A 14,402-nucleotide genomic window follows, 5' to 3' on the forward strand; every position below is an offset into this window, starting at 1 on the left:
TTTGGTTACAACGATAACTCTTTTCCACCTGATCATTCCATACGATACCTCACGGACTACCGCTTTAGTCTACCTCGCCTTAGTACGGACCGAGCCTAGAGAAGTATAGCCTAACCCCGTGTAACACCTACCTGCCTATATACCTCCTTGTTTGGCGCTTCGGCCCGGAAGGGTCCGGTAGGGCCTAGGATGGCCAAGGGCCTGTCAATCACACCGCTACTGCTAAAGAACTTATGCCTTGAACGCATTACGTTGCTCCCGTGCCATCTATTTGTATTGACGAAGTCGGACGGCGTCTTGGTAAGACAGTGGCTCTCTGCTTTTAGCTCCTCCAACTCCAGATCATTGATCAAGCGTTTCTGCCACAGGTGCTCGAAGAGGTGGAAGTCAGGTCGACTGGAGCGCAGGGTCTGGCCCTTATCGTGATGAGAGACTTCAACATGTTCCATTCGGCGTTGCCACGCAGTCCACCCATCATCCTCAGATGTGTACTGAAACTCGTCATATAAGGGACAATGCACAGTCAGCGGAGGCTCCTCGCCGCGAAATTGGCTTTGGCAGTGCGACTTCCACTGTTCCGCATCCCATAGAGATATGGAATTGAAGCTCGTCCTCTGGGCAATGTACTCTTAACATCTCTGCCACCAACGCCCCAAAGCGGATAAGTTCTTTCGTCGCCCATTTTCTCTTAGTACTCGAATCCCGAGAAGTGCATGCATGATGCAACACTTCGACAAGAAGATTTTTGGTAGACTTATGGTAGTCAACAACTATATCCAAGCTGTCTTCAGCCAAGCCATGTAAAGCATAGATCTTATCCCGTATATCTGTAGCCTGGTGCTTGTGGTACAATTGAAGTAGCGTTGTCAGAGGCTGCGGATTCCCGTGCCATTCCGACTTCGCCTTAGCTATAACGATAGCCGGACTATCAAGAATGGAAGACACACAAAGCGTATGTTTGTCTCTTCCCCTATCGGATATCGCCTGGAGGTTGTTCACAAGGTCCTCAAACTTCTGCCAGCTGACATCTTTTGAGCCGCAATAGATTGTGGCCTCTTTCGCAAGCATGAGTTCTTGGACAATCCATATTCGTCTCCAGTAGTTCCTCTCGCACAAAGCTAGCACACCTTTGGCTTGACGTTGGTTCCAGAATCTACCAGTTTTGAGATTGTTGTTCGCAAAGGTTTTTCGTGCTGCAAGGTAATCCATCGCAACATCACTGTAACAGGAGTTATCCGCTTCACCAAGCCACACCGAGACCGATTGAGCGTTGCTGTAGATTTGCCGCATCATCCCTACTTGGTGATTTCGTTCCTTGACATCTGACTGGTTTATGCAGATAGCATCAACCCATAAAGTGATATGTGTGTTTTGTAGTCGCATATGGTGCAGGAACTGCCATAAATTGTTGCCTATAGGGAACCGGATTCCATTGAGGTAGATGTCGTCACATCTCCCTTTCCGTCCCCATGCATACGAGAGCGCTACGTATGCTGGGCAGTCCATGTCCATAGAGTAGGATCGCAAATTGCATTTGATGCTCTCTGACTCTGCACTTGGCCATAGCTCAATGAGTCTGAATTCTCGGCCTCCAGGATCAAGCGGGGCTACTGAATAAGGATTCTCCATAGCTGGTGGATAGCGAGAAGTAGTGAACGAAGGTAATTGTGTATGCGAGTAAACGTGGGTGGTAGCTCGCAATGCACACTCTTCGCGGACTCAGCCTTGAATATCAGAACTCTTCATGAAGTCAGGCTTTTTGCCAAGAGCGCAACCAAGAAGGGCTCACGACTTCGCTGTGGCTGTTGCCCGTGAAGCGCTGTTGTCATTCTAGATGAACACGATTTGAAGTTTGGGTAGGCTATGGGGCAGTGCAAAGTGGCAGTGCAAAGCGGCTCGCATCAAAATGTCTACATCAGATGACTGAGTAGGCATGTCTTTAGTGCTGCCGCCGCTGGCAAGGGGATTGATCGATCCGCGGTAAGCGCCTTTGGCTAAGTCTGCGCCTGAATTATGTGGTGTCAATATACGGTAAAGCAGGTAAGTGAGTGAGAGCGCGAGTACGCGTCTCAAATGGACATGAGATTTGTGTCGGGCGCGGCTGAAGGCGGGGAAGCTGAGCGCCACCTAGGCAGCGACCAATCCATGCATGCGCCTTTGTTGAACGTCCAACACATCTCACAGCGTCGCATCCTGACGCAATCTCAGTAAATGAAACATAATACGTGAGGTGTGCTACGACGACTTACATTGGAACCTCAGATACAGTCACACCAGTCTGAACACTTGCTCAAGCGGGCCGTATTCACCCACGTATCGATCTGGTGGATCTTCTCTACAATCTGCTTCCAGCCCACTACCCCGGCCAGTCAACTACTTTGGAGAAAATAGTCGGAACAAAATATACTTCTCGTCATATATCGTGACTTCCCCACGGTCGCTAAAGCCAGCCTTTTTCACCACGTTTTGACTATCGTCTCGGTCAACTTTGATGGGTGCAGTCAATCGCTCCGGTACCACACCTCTTTCCTCAGCGTCTAGGAACTTCGTCTCAACACACATGTCAATGGTTATGTGAGGCATGTTCCACCACACTTCCAAGAATCCATTCAAGAACTCAGTGGCGCGACCTTTTCCCCAGAACTTTTGCTTCAGCACGTAGCATACTTCAGGCAATCGATCTTTGGACCAGTAGACGCCTCCTGTACCGATAAACTCGCCTTCAGCGACGTCGTCATCCCACTTGCGGGCGAAGATCCCAACTGACGCCCAATCTTGTCGTTGATCATTGAAGTAGGCTCGAGCTGCTCTAGGAAACAACATTGGGCCCACGCCTGCGTTGATCATCGTCTGTTCTTCCTGTAGCATCTTATGGTATTCTGGCCAGTCTTCTTCAACTAGAGGTCGACACAAGAGACGTTCAGTCTTGAATTGGGGGACATGCCGACTCGCAGGTCCGGTCGTCGTGATAGCTACGGCCAGGTTCGGTGTTGAGGTAGACGCGGACATCGTAATCTGACGGAAGGAAGAGACCTATGTAGCTAATATAGACCCGAGAATAGGTGCGACTCTTGAAGCCGAGGTGTAAGTAGCTTTGGGAAGATCAAACATGTCGTTTCAAGAAGAGGTTGATGACGCGTGTAGCTTGTTCAATGCTGGTCCGGGCCTCCTCGTGTAACTGCAAGCGGCGTCACCGGCACAAGGCGCAGACCGTGGTCGATACGCTACAGTCGTGTAACCAAAGACAATCCGTAAAGGGTATTGATGAGATAGCTATCAACGTAGTATCTCGTGCCCTGACTATACGAAAGATGAGTGCAGTGTTGGACGAACGCGTCCAGACGCGTGACGCCATCGAACCCCACCAAAGCTGATTAGTCATATGTCACCATGTAATAGCCGCATCCAGAGCATGGCTTCGTTGCTTTTTCGAGCGCGTTTCAGACGCTTCCTCAGCCCTCTCAGCGTCCGTGTCCGTATCCGCAGGTGTCATGGTGCTCGTAGCTTTCCGCAGTTCATATCGCTTACATGATTCGCCAACGCCGAAGTCAACGTTGTGTTTCACTCGGTTGAAATCACCACCTGTTGCATAGATGGAGATGTCAGCATCTTATACTTCGTGAAACTGGCCGAATGGACATCCTGAGCGGACGCAATAGCGAAGATTGGTGTGGATAAATTGTAAGCTTTCGAGGGTAAGCTTTTCGTAGCTATACGCATTAGCATTCATGGAAAGCATCTTTTATGTAAGATGTAAGATGACTCGTGATTCTAGCGACATCACACGGCTTTGACTCGTGGCGCGAGAATGAACAAGCCTTTGGATGAGATTGGCTGTGGAAGCTGACATTTTATCGGTATTCCCTTACTTACTAGCTCCTGGAGCAACTGAGCGTGTGGAGCCTCTCTGCTTTGGGACATGCCCCCACAGGTAGGGCCGTCCTGGTAGCTAGTGTGATACAGATACATGAGCAAATCCGACATAGACATGAAACTGAATAACCAGAAAGTAGGAAGGACTTTTAGCCATAGCTTAGATCATATTCATCCGACATCCAAATCCTCGCTATCAGAATCTCATCATCCTAATATTCCTCATCAGAAACTTCGACATCAGGATCCACGAAGTTCGGTAGTCTAGTTGAATGGTATCGACAAGTTGGAGAATGTGCTGAATTGCCGACGCGAAATATACCATGTTCTCCTGTGTAAGGTGCTCGGCACACATAGCAGAACTGGAAACCGCAACCGTTCCGGCCACCTGTCCAGGTCAGCAGTTATCGAAGAGAGATGGATTTGCAATATACTTACAAGTCATATGATTGCAACCCATAATCTTCTGGATCTGCACCCCACAACCCGGGCATTCAACTGAAGACTTTGCGACCTCAGCCGCGCTCGCTGCTTCATGCTCTCTTCTGATTCTAGCCTCTTCTTCCTCGGCCTGGGCTATCTCCCGAGCAACACGCTCGTTATATTGTGTGCAAGCTTCGTTCTCGTGGAAAGGTATGATGGAATCGTGTGCAGTACACATACGATAGCCGCATGCTGCGCAACGAAAGATTGGGCCTTCTACACCGGTATCGTGGATCTGACCCGATGAGCATCCTTCACCATGACAATAGAGGAAGTTTTTGTCGGCACTAAGGAGACTGCGCATTGACAATTCGTCAAACCTATAATTCGATGTGAGCATGGAGCAGAAGCGATCATGGAGGTTCTGAACTGGCAATCCTTACCTAGTGAATACGTCTTGTGGTGTGTTTTTGCGCACGTCTTCGTGAGTGATTGCGTGACTGCATCCGCTTGACGGACAAAGAATGTTAGTCACGCTTTCCATTTGTTGTTTGAGCCATAGGAGAAAGCGTCCACTACAGACTTCGGGATCATGCTCGCAATCTGCTAGCTTCGGGAAGCGCTTCCATGGCAGCGTCTCTGCACAGACACTGCATATCTTCGTTCTCGGCAGCTTCAACACCACGACCCTAGAAGACTTTTCAGGCGCTTCGTTGTTGCTTATCTCTGCTCTTTTACTTGCTCTGATTCTTTTCTGGAAATCGTCCCGGAACGCTTGAGCAAAGACATGTCTGAACATAAAGGTTCGAGCTTCCATCGAAGCCTGGAACGGTGATTGTGAACGTGAACGCTCGAAGTCACGTTGAGGCCTTGACATCGCAACGTCGAAGTCAGATTCATCTGACTGTTTCATCAGATATGAAGTCGTGGCGGACTGTACCGTAGGTACAGTGTCAGGAGACGGGGTGTGTTCTGGTCCTGATGTTGACGCAGGTTGTTGACTCTCACTCGAGAACAAAGACAAGGACGGTCTGACAGCGCCGGGGTTATAGTTAGTGTTTCGCTTCTTCTTTGTTGTTTCTGCGGTGTCAGCTATGGAAAATGGCGTCGCTGAAGTCCTCTTGCGCTTTGAAGCAGTTTTCTTCTCTAGACATGTCCTGCAACTCTTCCAGTACTTGCCCGAGCCTTTTTCCTTGATCTTGATGGTGAGATCCTTCTTGCAGGTGTCGCATTTTGTTGGGCGAGTGAGATCGTTCTCATACCCAAGAGGCCGCAGAGCACTTTTCAATTTCAATTTCGCCATGGCGCGTCCGTCATCTACGGGAGTGATGCTCGTTATTGTGTTCGTACACCTCGAGCAGCTGTGGAAGTGTTGTCGCAAGTCTGATTCCTGACCTGTAGTGCAGGATGAACAAGTTTGACAGCCGAGGCGATGGAAGTGAGTGTTACAGAAGGGTAAGAGCGAAGATCAAAGCGACGGTAAGGGCGCCGAAGATACCGAGAGTGAGTGAGTAGCGAGAGCAGGAGCGATGATGACCGAGAGTTGAAGCAGTGGTACACGCATGACCGGTGAGCCCTGTCTTGCAATGTGAGCCTTGAAGTACTTCTGATATCTTCCAGAAAACAAGCTGGCGACGGCTGCGAGTGAGAGGCGATGACCGTTTCGAGTGGTCCCGCTGATATCACCGACACTAGGCGGTACGCGCTCTGTCGCCCATTGCGAAATCTCCTCGTGCGCCACGATGAACAACTAAATGAAGGTAGTTGCAATCTATACCAGTAACCCATATCGCGACGATGAACAGTCTATGCGTTCAGATATCGCTCAGACCATCGGATTCAACATCACAACATGCTCTGATGAGTGAGTTGATCATGTTGGCCTGTGGGCACCTCACTGTAGCGTCTCACATGACAACAGCATATGCAGAAGAATGAGTGTGGTGAGGCTTGCCGGAAGTTGGGAAGTCGCGGGAAGGAGATCAGGGTCCACTGACTCCAGTCGCCGCATCGCTGGGAGTTGAACACGAGTCATGACTGATCCAGCAAACAAGGAAGCTCGTTTTGGAGAAGTTGTACCTATGGCGAGCATACGTTCAAAGGCAAATTCATACTGCCATATCAAAACCTGAACAGAGTCGTTTTCGGTATTATCTTTTAGGATATTCTTCCCTGTATGACATCAGGAAGGTACGACTTGGCAAAACGAGCTTCTTCAAACCATGAACGATGAAAAGTACTATCATTCGCAGGCTCATCGAGCCAAAAACTAGTCTGAATTTTGAGTGCAACAACTGTGCCAAGAAGAAACGCCATGAACACCAGCTCAATGCATATCGCGCTTTCACCCATCTAGGCTCCAGTCCAAGGCTTCCCCTGCTGCTTTTGCCATTTCTGCACCCTCTTTCTGATATCAGCGGCAGTCTGCTGCATGGGATTGAGCTTGCGATCCCTCGCCATCTTGGCATAGTCTTCTCCGTATTTACTGACTAACCTCTCCACCCACTCCTGCTCCCTCTGACTCTGACCCCTCGGCGCCTTCTTGGCCCCGTTCAAGGCCGCCTCCTCCAGCTCCTTGATGACTGGGTTCTGCGCCTCGTCCGGTCGCTCCGGTACCATGGCAAAGCCGTTCCACTCTTCTCCCTCATTGTCGTCCTCGATGTCGTTGAGCGGGTCGTTCAAGGGGTTGTCCCTCTTCTCGGATGCAAATGTGCCTGTTACGCGGAGAATGGCACCCGTTTCAGGGTCGCGCTCGACTTCAATCTCCTCGGTGGGGATGTTCTCGGGCTTCTTCGCTTTGGAGACAATGTTCAGGGCGTCGGCTGTGCTGTTTGCGGCGGTGTCTGCGCGCGAGGATTTCTCGTCGTTGAGGCCGAGGAGGGCGATGGTCTTTTCTGTGCCACCGGTTGCGTGGTTGAGGCGCGCTGTTAGGCCGAGACGGCGGTAGTTTTGTGCGAGGGTTTCTTTCTGGTTCCTGGACAAGTGTTAGTCTGATGCTGTCACGCAGAGTTGTAGAATTTGGGCGCAATATCGTACCAGTGCTTTGCGATGATGGGATTCTGCAGAATCTTCTTCTTGGAGGGACCATTCTGGCGCTTCCGGGGGATGGAAGACTTGTTCTTCTTTTTCTGGAGTTCGCGACCCATTTTGAGTGATTTCCGAGATTGATCGAGGGCGTGGGGTTGGTTTGTCTGGTGTTGTCGAGGCGGTGGTCGCAACTTGCCCAAAGTTTTGGCGAACTTTCCGTTAGCGTTATCGATAGCGGACTAGGTCTCTACCGAGCTCCAGGCCAGGCCAGTTTACATGAAGTAGGTGACAGACCCCTGAGCGTCCAACCCCTCACGACCCAATATCACGGACACATATCATCGAATCATTTCACGCGTCATTATGGTGTCGCGACGGAACAGGACTCTGCTTTCCTTGGCAATCTTCCTGGGTGTTCTGGGATGGAACGTGGCTGCTGCGGCTGTTAAGGGCGAGACGGGCGTGCCAGTGGGCAACTTGAGCGCGCATGAGATTGAAGAGCAATTGCAGGTACGGCAGCCACTGGCTTTTCTCCATTGAACCTCTACTGGTCCACCAACTGGTCCTCCCACTAGCAACACCCTGATGTCGCGTGCCCATAGCGGTACTAACACCACCTAGGAATGTCCCCTCGTACAAGCTCTCAACCAGCACAAGGTAGCCTCAGCCCCCACCACGTCGTCCCTCAGCTCCCAAATCTTCGCCTTCCTCTTCCCCGGCAGCCCCGCAATCAATGCCCTGCTGGCGACGCTCTACATCTCCGGTCCGCCAAACTTCCTCCTTGCGCTATGTCCGCCCAACATCGACCCCTCCTCGCTGTCCGTCATGGTCGCATTCGCTGTAGGTGGATTGCTGGGTGACACTCTCTTCCACTTGTTGCCTGAGATCTTCTTGGGCGAGGAAGAGCACAACTCGGTCAAGTTTGTCATGGTGGAACCCAACAAGAACCTTTTGTTGGGTGTGGCTATCATGGTCGGCTTTGTCACCTTTGTGGCCATGGACAAGGGCCTGCGTATCGCGACTGGAGGCGAAGGCGGACACGACCACTCGCATGGCCATTCGCACGCAAAAGTCGAGGATACTGCCAAGACCACAGGCGTCGACGTTGGCAGCTCCAAAGATGGTGTGCGCTCGAGGAAGGCAGGCGCAAACGGCACCTCATCCGTCGCAGAGACAGCGGAGAAGGAGATCAATGCCAGCGTAAAGCTGGGTGGTTACCTCAACCTCATTGCAGACTTCACTCACAACATCACCGACGGCCTGGCGCTCAGCTCCTCCTTCTACGCCTCGCCTACAATCGGCGCAACCACGACTGTCGCTGTCTTCTTCCACGAGATTCCTCACGAGGTCGGCGACTTCGCCCTCCTCATCCAGTCTGGCTTCTCCAAGCGAGCAGCCATGGGCGCGCAGTTTGTTACAGCTGTCGGCGCATTCCTCGGCACGTGTATAGGCATTGCAGTCCAGGAGTTTGGCGGTAGTTCTGCGTCCGCGGATGTTCACGGCGCGGGCGCTGGTATCATGGGCACTAGTCTGCAGTGGGGAGACATGCTGCTGCCCTTCACCGCCGGTACTTTCCTGTATGTTGGGACTGTCGCCGTTATCCCAGAGCTTCTCGAGACCGGCCCGAATAAAGGCCAAGAGCTTAGGAAGACGTTGATGCAATTCGCCGCCATGTTTACGGGTGCTGGTATCATGCTGTAGTAAGTTTTCCCAGACTTGTGCCAATGCTTGGAGCAACATGTGCTAACCATTACAGTATATCCTGGGATTAGGCTTTGACCTGAGATTCCATCTTGATTCTTCCACATTCACAGCGTCTTTCAGGACACATGGTGAGTATAGTTGATTACTAGCGGATCGGCGAGAGCCCGACATTTATGGTGCAACTTCCATTCCGATAGGAGCATCACCTGCGCATCAGCTACACAGTATAATATCAAAACGAGATGCGGGCATCAGCCGGCCGCTGATCGAAAGTAATTGCGCCATGCGCCATAAGCACCGAATGCATGTTCCTATCGTGGTCGCCGATATGGCAAACTTCCCCTTTTGGTCGGCGTGCATCGTGAGAACATCAGAAACAGCACGGCATGTATCAACATGTCCATACTTTGGCGACCCGCTTGAACGTCTTTGTTCTCTTCCACTACTACCCTCTGCTTCATACAGATGACTGTGCGCAAGACCCGAGGTCAGTGGCACACAGCCCACAAAGACTGTCATCTCGTACATTGCAAATGCTGCTCAGTACTAATATTGCGCTTTCGGACGAACCACTGATAAAGGTTTACCCTTTTCAGCTGCTCATTTGGCAGATCTAAACGCTTTTCAATTCGCCGTTTGTCCAAGACGTTAGGGCTGACGGTACACGTAGCGTAGGCCCGAACCTGGCACCAACCTTCCCCAGATTCCTCGGCATGCCTTCATCAATTATCTCCGCTACGCAAGGTTTGTTACCACTGCTGCGGTCGTGGCTGTGCGCCGTGAGATTTTGCTTTCCGTGTGGGCGGGGGAAGCTGCAGAAAGATAGAGGGGAGATGGTGGAGATTTCCTCTCTTCTCTAAGTGGGTATGGGTAGTCTTTATGGTCGCGCGAGAACCTGAGTTTCCCCAGATTCTTCGGCTTGCTTTTAGTAATTGATTCCGCTATACCAGGGTCATGACCGAAGATGCGGTCGTGGCTGTGCTTGGAACACTCCCGCTTACGCCCAGAGCGGGCCAATGCTCAATTCTTACCGAAATCAGCTTGCACAAGATGCGATACGATCGGCTGCACATTGCATTCGGAGACTGCCTTTGTCCGATGCCGCACTCATTGGTACGACACTCGTACATGTTACCAACGTGATTGGCCAGCCTCGTTCACCATTTGCATAATGCGGGTAAGGCGTGCAGAGTAATCCTGAGGCACACCCAGTTTGATCACTAAGCCACACTTGCACGCTAGCGCTGCCGCCTTACCGTCTTGACGAGCAGCAAAGTGGCTGCCGACTAACCGCCGTGGTGGACGGCTCTGTCATACATATGGGCCGCATGGTCCTGGCATGGTTGTCATGCCGCTGTCAGTTCTTATAGCGTCTTGGTGCCTAATCTCACTTCCGAACTGATCTCACGATATCTCTTTTCATCTCAACTAACCTTCCATTTCAGCCAGCCTTTTGGAGTGACAGTATAGTACTGCGACGATACGATACTTTCATATAGAAAACGCATGGGCATCCCGGCATCGCATCAATTGAAGGGTTTATTGGACCATCACGACATGATGAAAGATTTGGCGGTCAACTGGAGGCATCTTCCCAAGAACAGGATGTGCCCATCTACCCGACCTTCCCAACACCACTATACACCTCGCTACTCACCACGATATCGGTCCATCGTACCGACTCTCCTCATCCTCCTCTGCATACCAATCTTCGTCTACCACCTCATACCCAGATATACTTCCGCCACCGACGGCATAATATCCTCGCTGGCACACAAATTACATTCTACTGGGACGACGAGCAGTTTCTGCACAAAAGAGGTTGGATCACTGCAGTGCTGCGCATTATACCTGGCTGCTGCGCCATGTCAGGATGAATGCAGGAAGAACCATATGGACAGGGAGACGCTGGCTTTGACAAAGGAGTATGATGAGTGTGCGGATCAGTGTCTGGTCGAATACAACAAGAGTTGTATAACCAAGACCACGGGGGACGAAAATGAACAGACAAAAACGGAGCCGCCGCGACAACGAGGATCAAGAACAGCAGAGTGGTGGTCAACGGTCCAACATACTTCGGAGTGATGGAGGGAGCAAGGAAATCCGATAAAACCGAATAACAGCAACAACTACAATATCTTCCCCCCTTGATCTTCTTTTGGGAACCACACACACATCGAATCACACTTTCCCTTGACACTACGGAAGACACAAAACTCGACATAAATGAGAATATAATCACAAACAACACACCCCGCGATGATGCCATGGCATGCTCCGAGGAGCGGCTGCAGCGGAGGCTGTGCATGTGGTGGGTACCGCCAAGATTGCGGCGCTTGGGACAACCGGCTAGAACGGCATTTTGGCAACACGGCCAACGACTTCATATGTCGGAAAGAAGCAATTGGCCGATAGCCGAAAAAAAAGGACAAAGGGGAGTGATGGTAGTTGTAGTAGTGATAGTGCTCTTTTGTCTTGTCCGTGTTTCAGGGAAATATCGCGTGGCTGGGGGGATTGCTGGGATTCTGGGGATGTACCTAGGCCCTTTCTCCAGTCCAACCCAACCCCCCTGGTCGCCTTGATATATGGCATAGGGAGGTGTGCTAGAGAAAGTCTAGTACTTCTGGATGCGGAGGTAAGGAAGGGTTTTTGTCCGTTTCGGCCATGTTTAGTTGGTTGGGATGATGGATGGTAGACTCGGCCGATGGGTGTGGAGTACGATTAGTTTTCTCGTATGGTAGCGCACCATCGCCTTCTCCTTTCCCCTTTTTCATATGTTGTTCAGCTAGAGGTTTGCTGTATTATATAGGCATGTCAGCAGTCGCACTCGCACTCGGCGGTGCCAAGATGTGGTTCGTTGGAAGGATAGATACGCTGATTTTGTAATCAACATTACTGCCGAGCCTGACCTTTGGGAGGGGAGATGTGCCTTGTGTTTGATATGCGGGGTTATAGGGCTGGTGGGTCGATTGGGATTGGTCCTAGCGCGTGTCATGGACGCGTTCAACGGTGCCAATACCATCTCCTACGACCGTGTCGCGTTGTCTCTGCATCAGCATCTGTCTACAACAACTTCTCATTGTATTGGCACGGCGATGTCATATGATAGAGCTGATCGGTTTCGCGCCAGCTCTACTCTTTTCATTCCTTAATAGTAACGATCCAATACCCAAAAGCAGTCCACATGATCGTCGTACCCAGACCTGTACATATCAGGCTCGTCCAACTGTCCAGCCCCGTCCCTGAGCTGATATAACGACACATCACCCCGCCAACGACGCCCATCCAAACAACAAAGAATCCTACTTCCCATACCTTTTTCTTCAGTTCTGTCCATCTGTTGCTCTCTTGTGTCTGCGATTCCCCCCGCATCGACGTACCCCATTCATTAGCAAGCATGGTTACAAAACTCCAAGCTTGGATCGCTGGTAGCGGTATCATATAGAATAAAGCGGCAGGGACTGACCAGACCCACTCGCCCCAGGTAGGATTAATTGGGTTCCTGGCCTTTAGATAAACCGCGGTTAAGAGAAACTTTACCACGTAGTCTCTCGGTATGAACCGCATGAAAGGACTGACGCCGACGAAGAAGTAAGACACCATCGTCGTAAATATAACAAAGGATGTTATCTCTCGACGCAACGCGGCATAGAAGAATAGGGGCGGCTGGTTGAGGTACATGGTTGGATGAGCGTAGGACTCAATGTGCACGGCGCGAGCCCAGCGGACTTGCTGCAGGAGCCAGCGGCGGAGTGTGACGGGTGTCTCGGTAGCAGTAACTGCGTGCGAGATGTAGCGAACACGATAGCCTTGGAGAAGGAGGCGGGTCGTCATGTGTCGATCTTCGTTGACAATCTGCGGAGCGTCAGCGCTATCAATGAGAGGTTTCACTCGCCTGGTATGATGTTGGTTGAAAGGACGAGATACTGACCATCCAATGCCCAAAGATAGTCTGCTTGTACCAAGCTAGTAGTTTGGGCTTGATAGCTTCGATGCGGAATGCAGCACAAGGTCCGCTCTGGCAGTCGTTGGCGCCCACGGCACTTGAGAAACACCTTGAAAGATGTAGATCGTTCAAGTAAATCGTGTTCCCCAGCGTTGTGACAAGGTTATCCTTTCGATTATGGATGTTCAGTGCAGTACTGGCTCCTGCGCACTTGTCGTCTCCATGTATGGTTTGGATTGTTCTCATGATAGTGTCTTTGTAGACCATGGAATCAGAATCGGAGGTCCACACGTATTCGATATCGAGAAGCTCAGATAGAGCAAAGCAGACGATGAAAGAGGTGAACATGATGCCCTTCTTGTGCATATGGGGCTGTGTTACACAGAGGTGTGTTATGGCATTGGGTCCTGCGAGATGTATCTCGTGATCAAGTAACGTCTGCTTAGCAAGTGCTATGCATTTCTCGATGAGAACTATGTCTTGCCTCCACGTTTCAGCATCGCACTCCATTTGGAGCGCAATATCCACTAGTGGAATGGGAAGATCGATGACGGCTGAGCTACTGGGATAGACCTGATCATTGTCAATCGATGCATACGACGTAGGAAGCAGGAAACCAAGATCGGACGACATACCTTTCGAAACACGTCAACCATGACTTGATCTTCTGCTTCATTGCCATCGATGCAAGTAAGCACAAATCGACATCCCTCAGCATCTGTGTAGCTCTCGAGAGCTTTTGTGAAGATGATAGGATCCTCACGATATCCTACGATGGCAGCGATACAGCCAAGTTCGAGCTTTGACGAGCGCTCGGAATGAGTATAGTATTCTCCTTTTTCTGCCACACTCAGTTCGGGATAAACATCGCCTTTCTCTCCTTCCTCCTTCTGACAACTTCGACGAACTCTTTCGTTGTCCCAGCCGCACTGTTCTGCTAGGTAAACCGTGATGATTGTGTCGAAAGTGTAGAGATAGTCGGACCAATACAATGTAGTGTAGCAGTAAAGGGCCGTTGCAACTAAGCAGCCAATGAAGTTGTAGATTTTTCCGGACCTTGTAACTAAAATCTGTATTTTCGGCTCTGAGAAGCTGTGCTTGCGCTCATCTCCTAGTTCAGATGTCTTCGATGGCTGGAAAGAGGTGCAATAAGAGCAGAGCCGCGCAAAGTTCATGCGCAGCCAGTGAGTTGTGAGTATCTTCATGATCAGAATTGTTGAAACAATAAATCACACCAAAAGACTTATCTTATAAACAGATATAATCATCCTATTGAGACCATGCGGCAGAGCCTGGAACGAATATACACCGACAACGCACTGCGGACAGACTTTACGGACCTTTTTGCAACGCGCCGTCGTAGTAGAAAGTAGGCCCATTGCCATGCTGCAGTAAATACACAGATGACACAAAAGCAGTAGCTCATGAT

General features: G+C 50.7%; 4 protein-coding genes across 4 annotated transcripts; 1 reads left to right on the forward strand and 3 right to left on the reverse strand.

Moving 5' to 3' along the window:
* Nucleotides 1-2,373: 2,373 nt before the first annotated feature.
* On the reverse strand, nt 2,374-3,009 carry J4E82_011318 (uncharacterized protein; the record flags this gene model as incomplete). The annotated part of the gene is made up of 1 exon (XM_051737526.1): nt 2,374-3,009. One exon carries the CDS (start codon nt 3,007-3,009, stop codon nt 2,374-2,376), a length of 636 nt encoding a protein of 211 aa, XP_051582709.1.
* A 3,639-nt stretch (nt 3,010-6,648) lies between these two features.
* NOP16 (Nucleolar protein 16) lies at nt 6,649-7,442 on the reverse strand (the record flags this gene model as incomplete). Its single annotated transcript, XM_051737527.1, has 2 exons — nt 6,649-7,270; nt 7,333-7,442. 2 exons carry the CDS (start codon nt 7,440-7,442, stop codon nt 6,649-6,651), a joined length of 732 nt encoding a protein of 243 aa, XP_051582710.1.
* A 244-nt stretch (nt 7,443-7,686) lies between these two features.
* On the forward strand, nt 7,687-9,095 carry J4E82_011320 (uncharacterized protein; the record flags this gene model as incomplete). The annotated part of the gene is made up of 3 exons (XM_051737528.1): nt 7,687-7,833; nt 7,945-9,023; nt 9,080-9,095. The coding sequence occupies 3 exons, from the start codon at nt 7,687-7,689 to the stop codon at nt 9,093-9,095; spliced, it is 1,242 nt and encodes a 413-aa protein (XP_051582711.1).
* Nucleotides 9,096-12,168: 3,073 nt separating this feature from the next.
* Nucleotides 12,169-14,178, reverse strand: J4E82_011321 (uncharacterized protein; the record flags this gene model as incomplete). Its single annotated transcript, XM_051737529.1, has 3 exons — nt 12,169-12,882; nt 12,959-13,546; nt 13,609-14,178. 3 exons carry the CDS (start codon nt 14,176-14,178, stop codon nt 12,169-12,171), a joined length of 1,872 nt encoding a protein of 623 aa, XP_051582712.1.
* Nucleotides 14,179-14,402: the final 224 nt, after the last annotated feature.

This window comes from Alternaria postmessia (genome assembly GCF_024291825.1).
Source record: "Alternaria postmessia strain BMP 2775 chromosome Unknown scaffold_185, whole genome shotgun sequence".
Taxonomy (NCBI): Eukaryota; Fungi; Ascomycota; class Dothideomycetes; order Pleosporales; family Pleosporaceae; genus Alternaria; species Alternaria postmessia.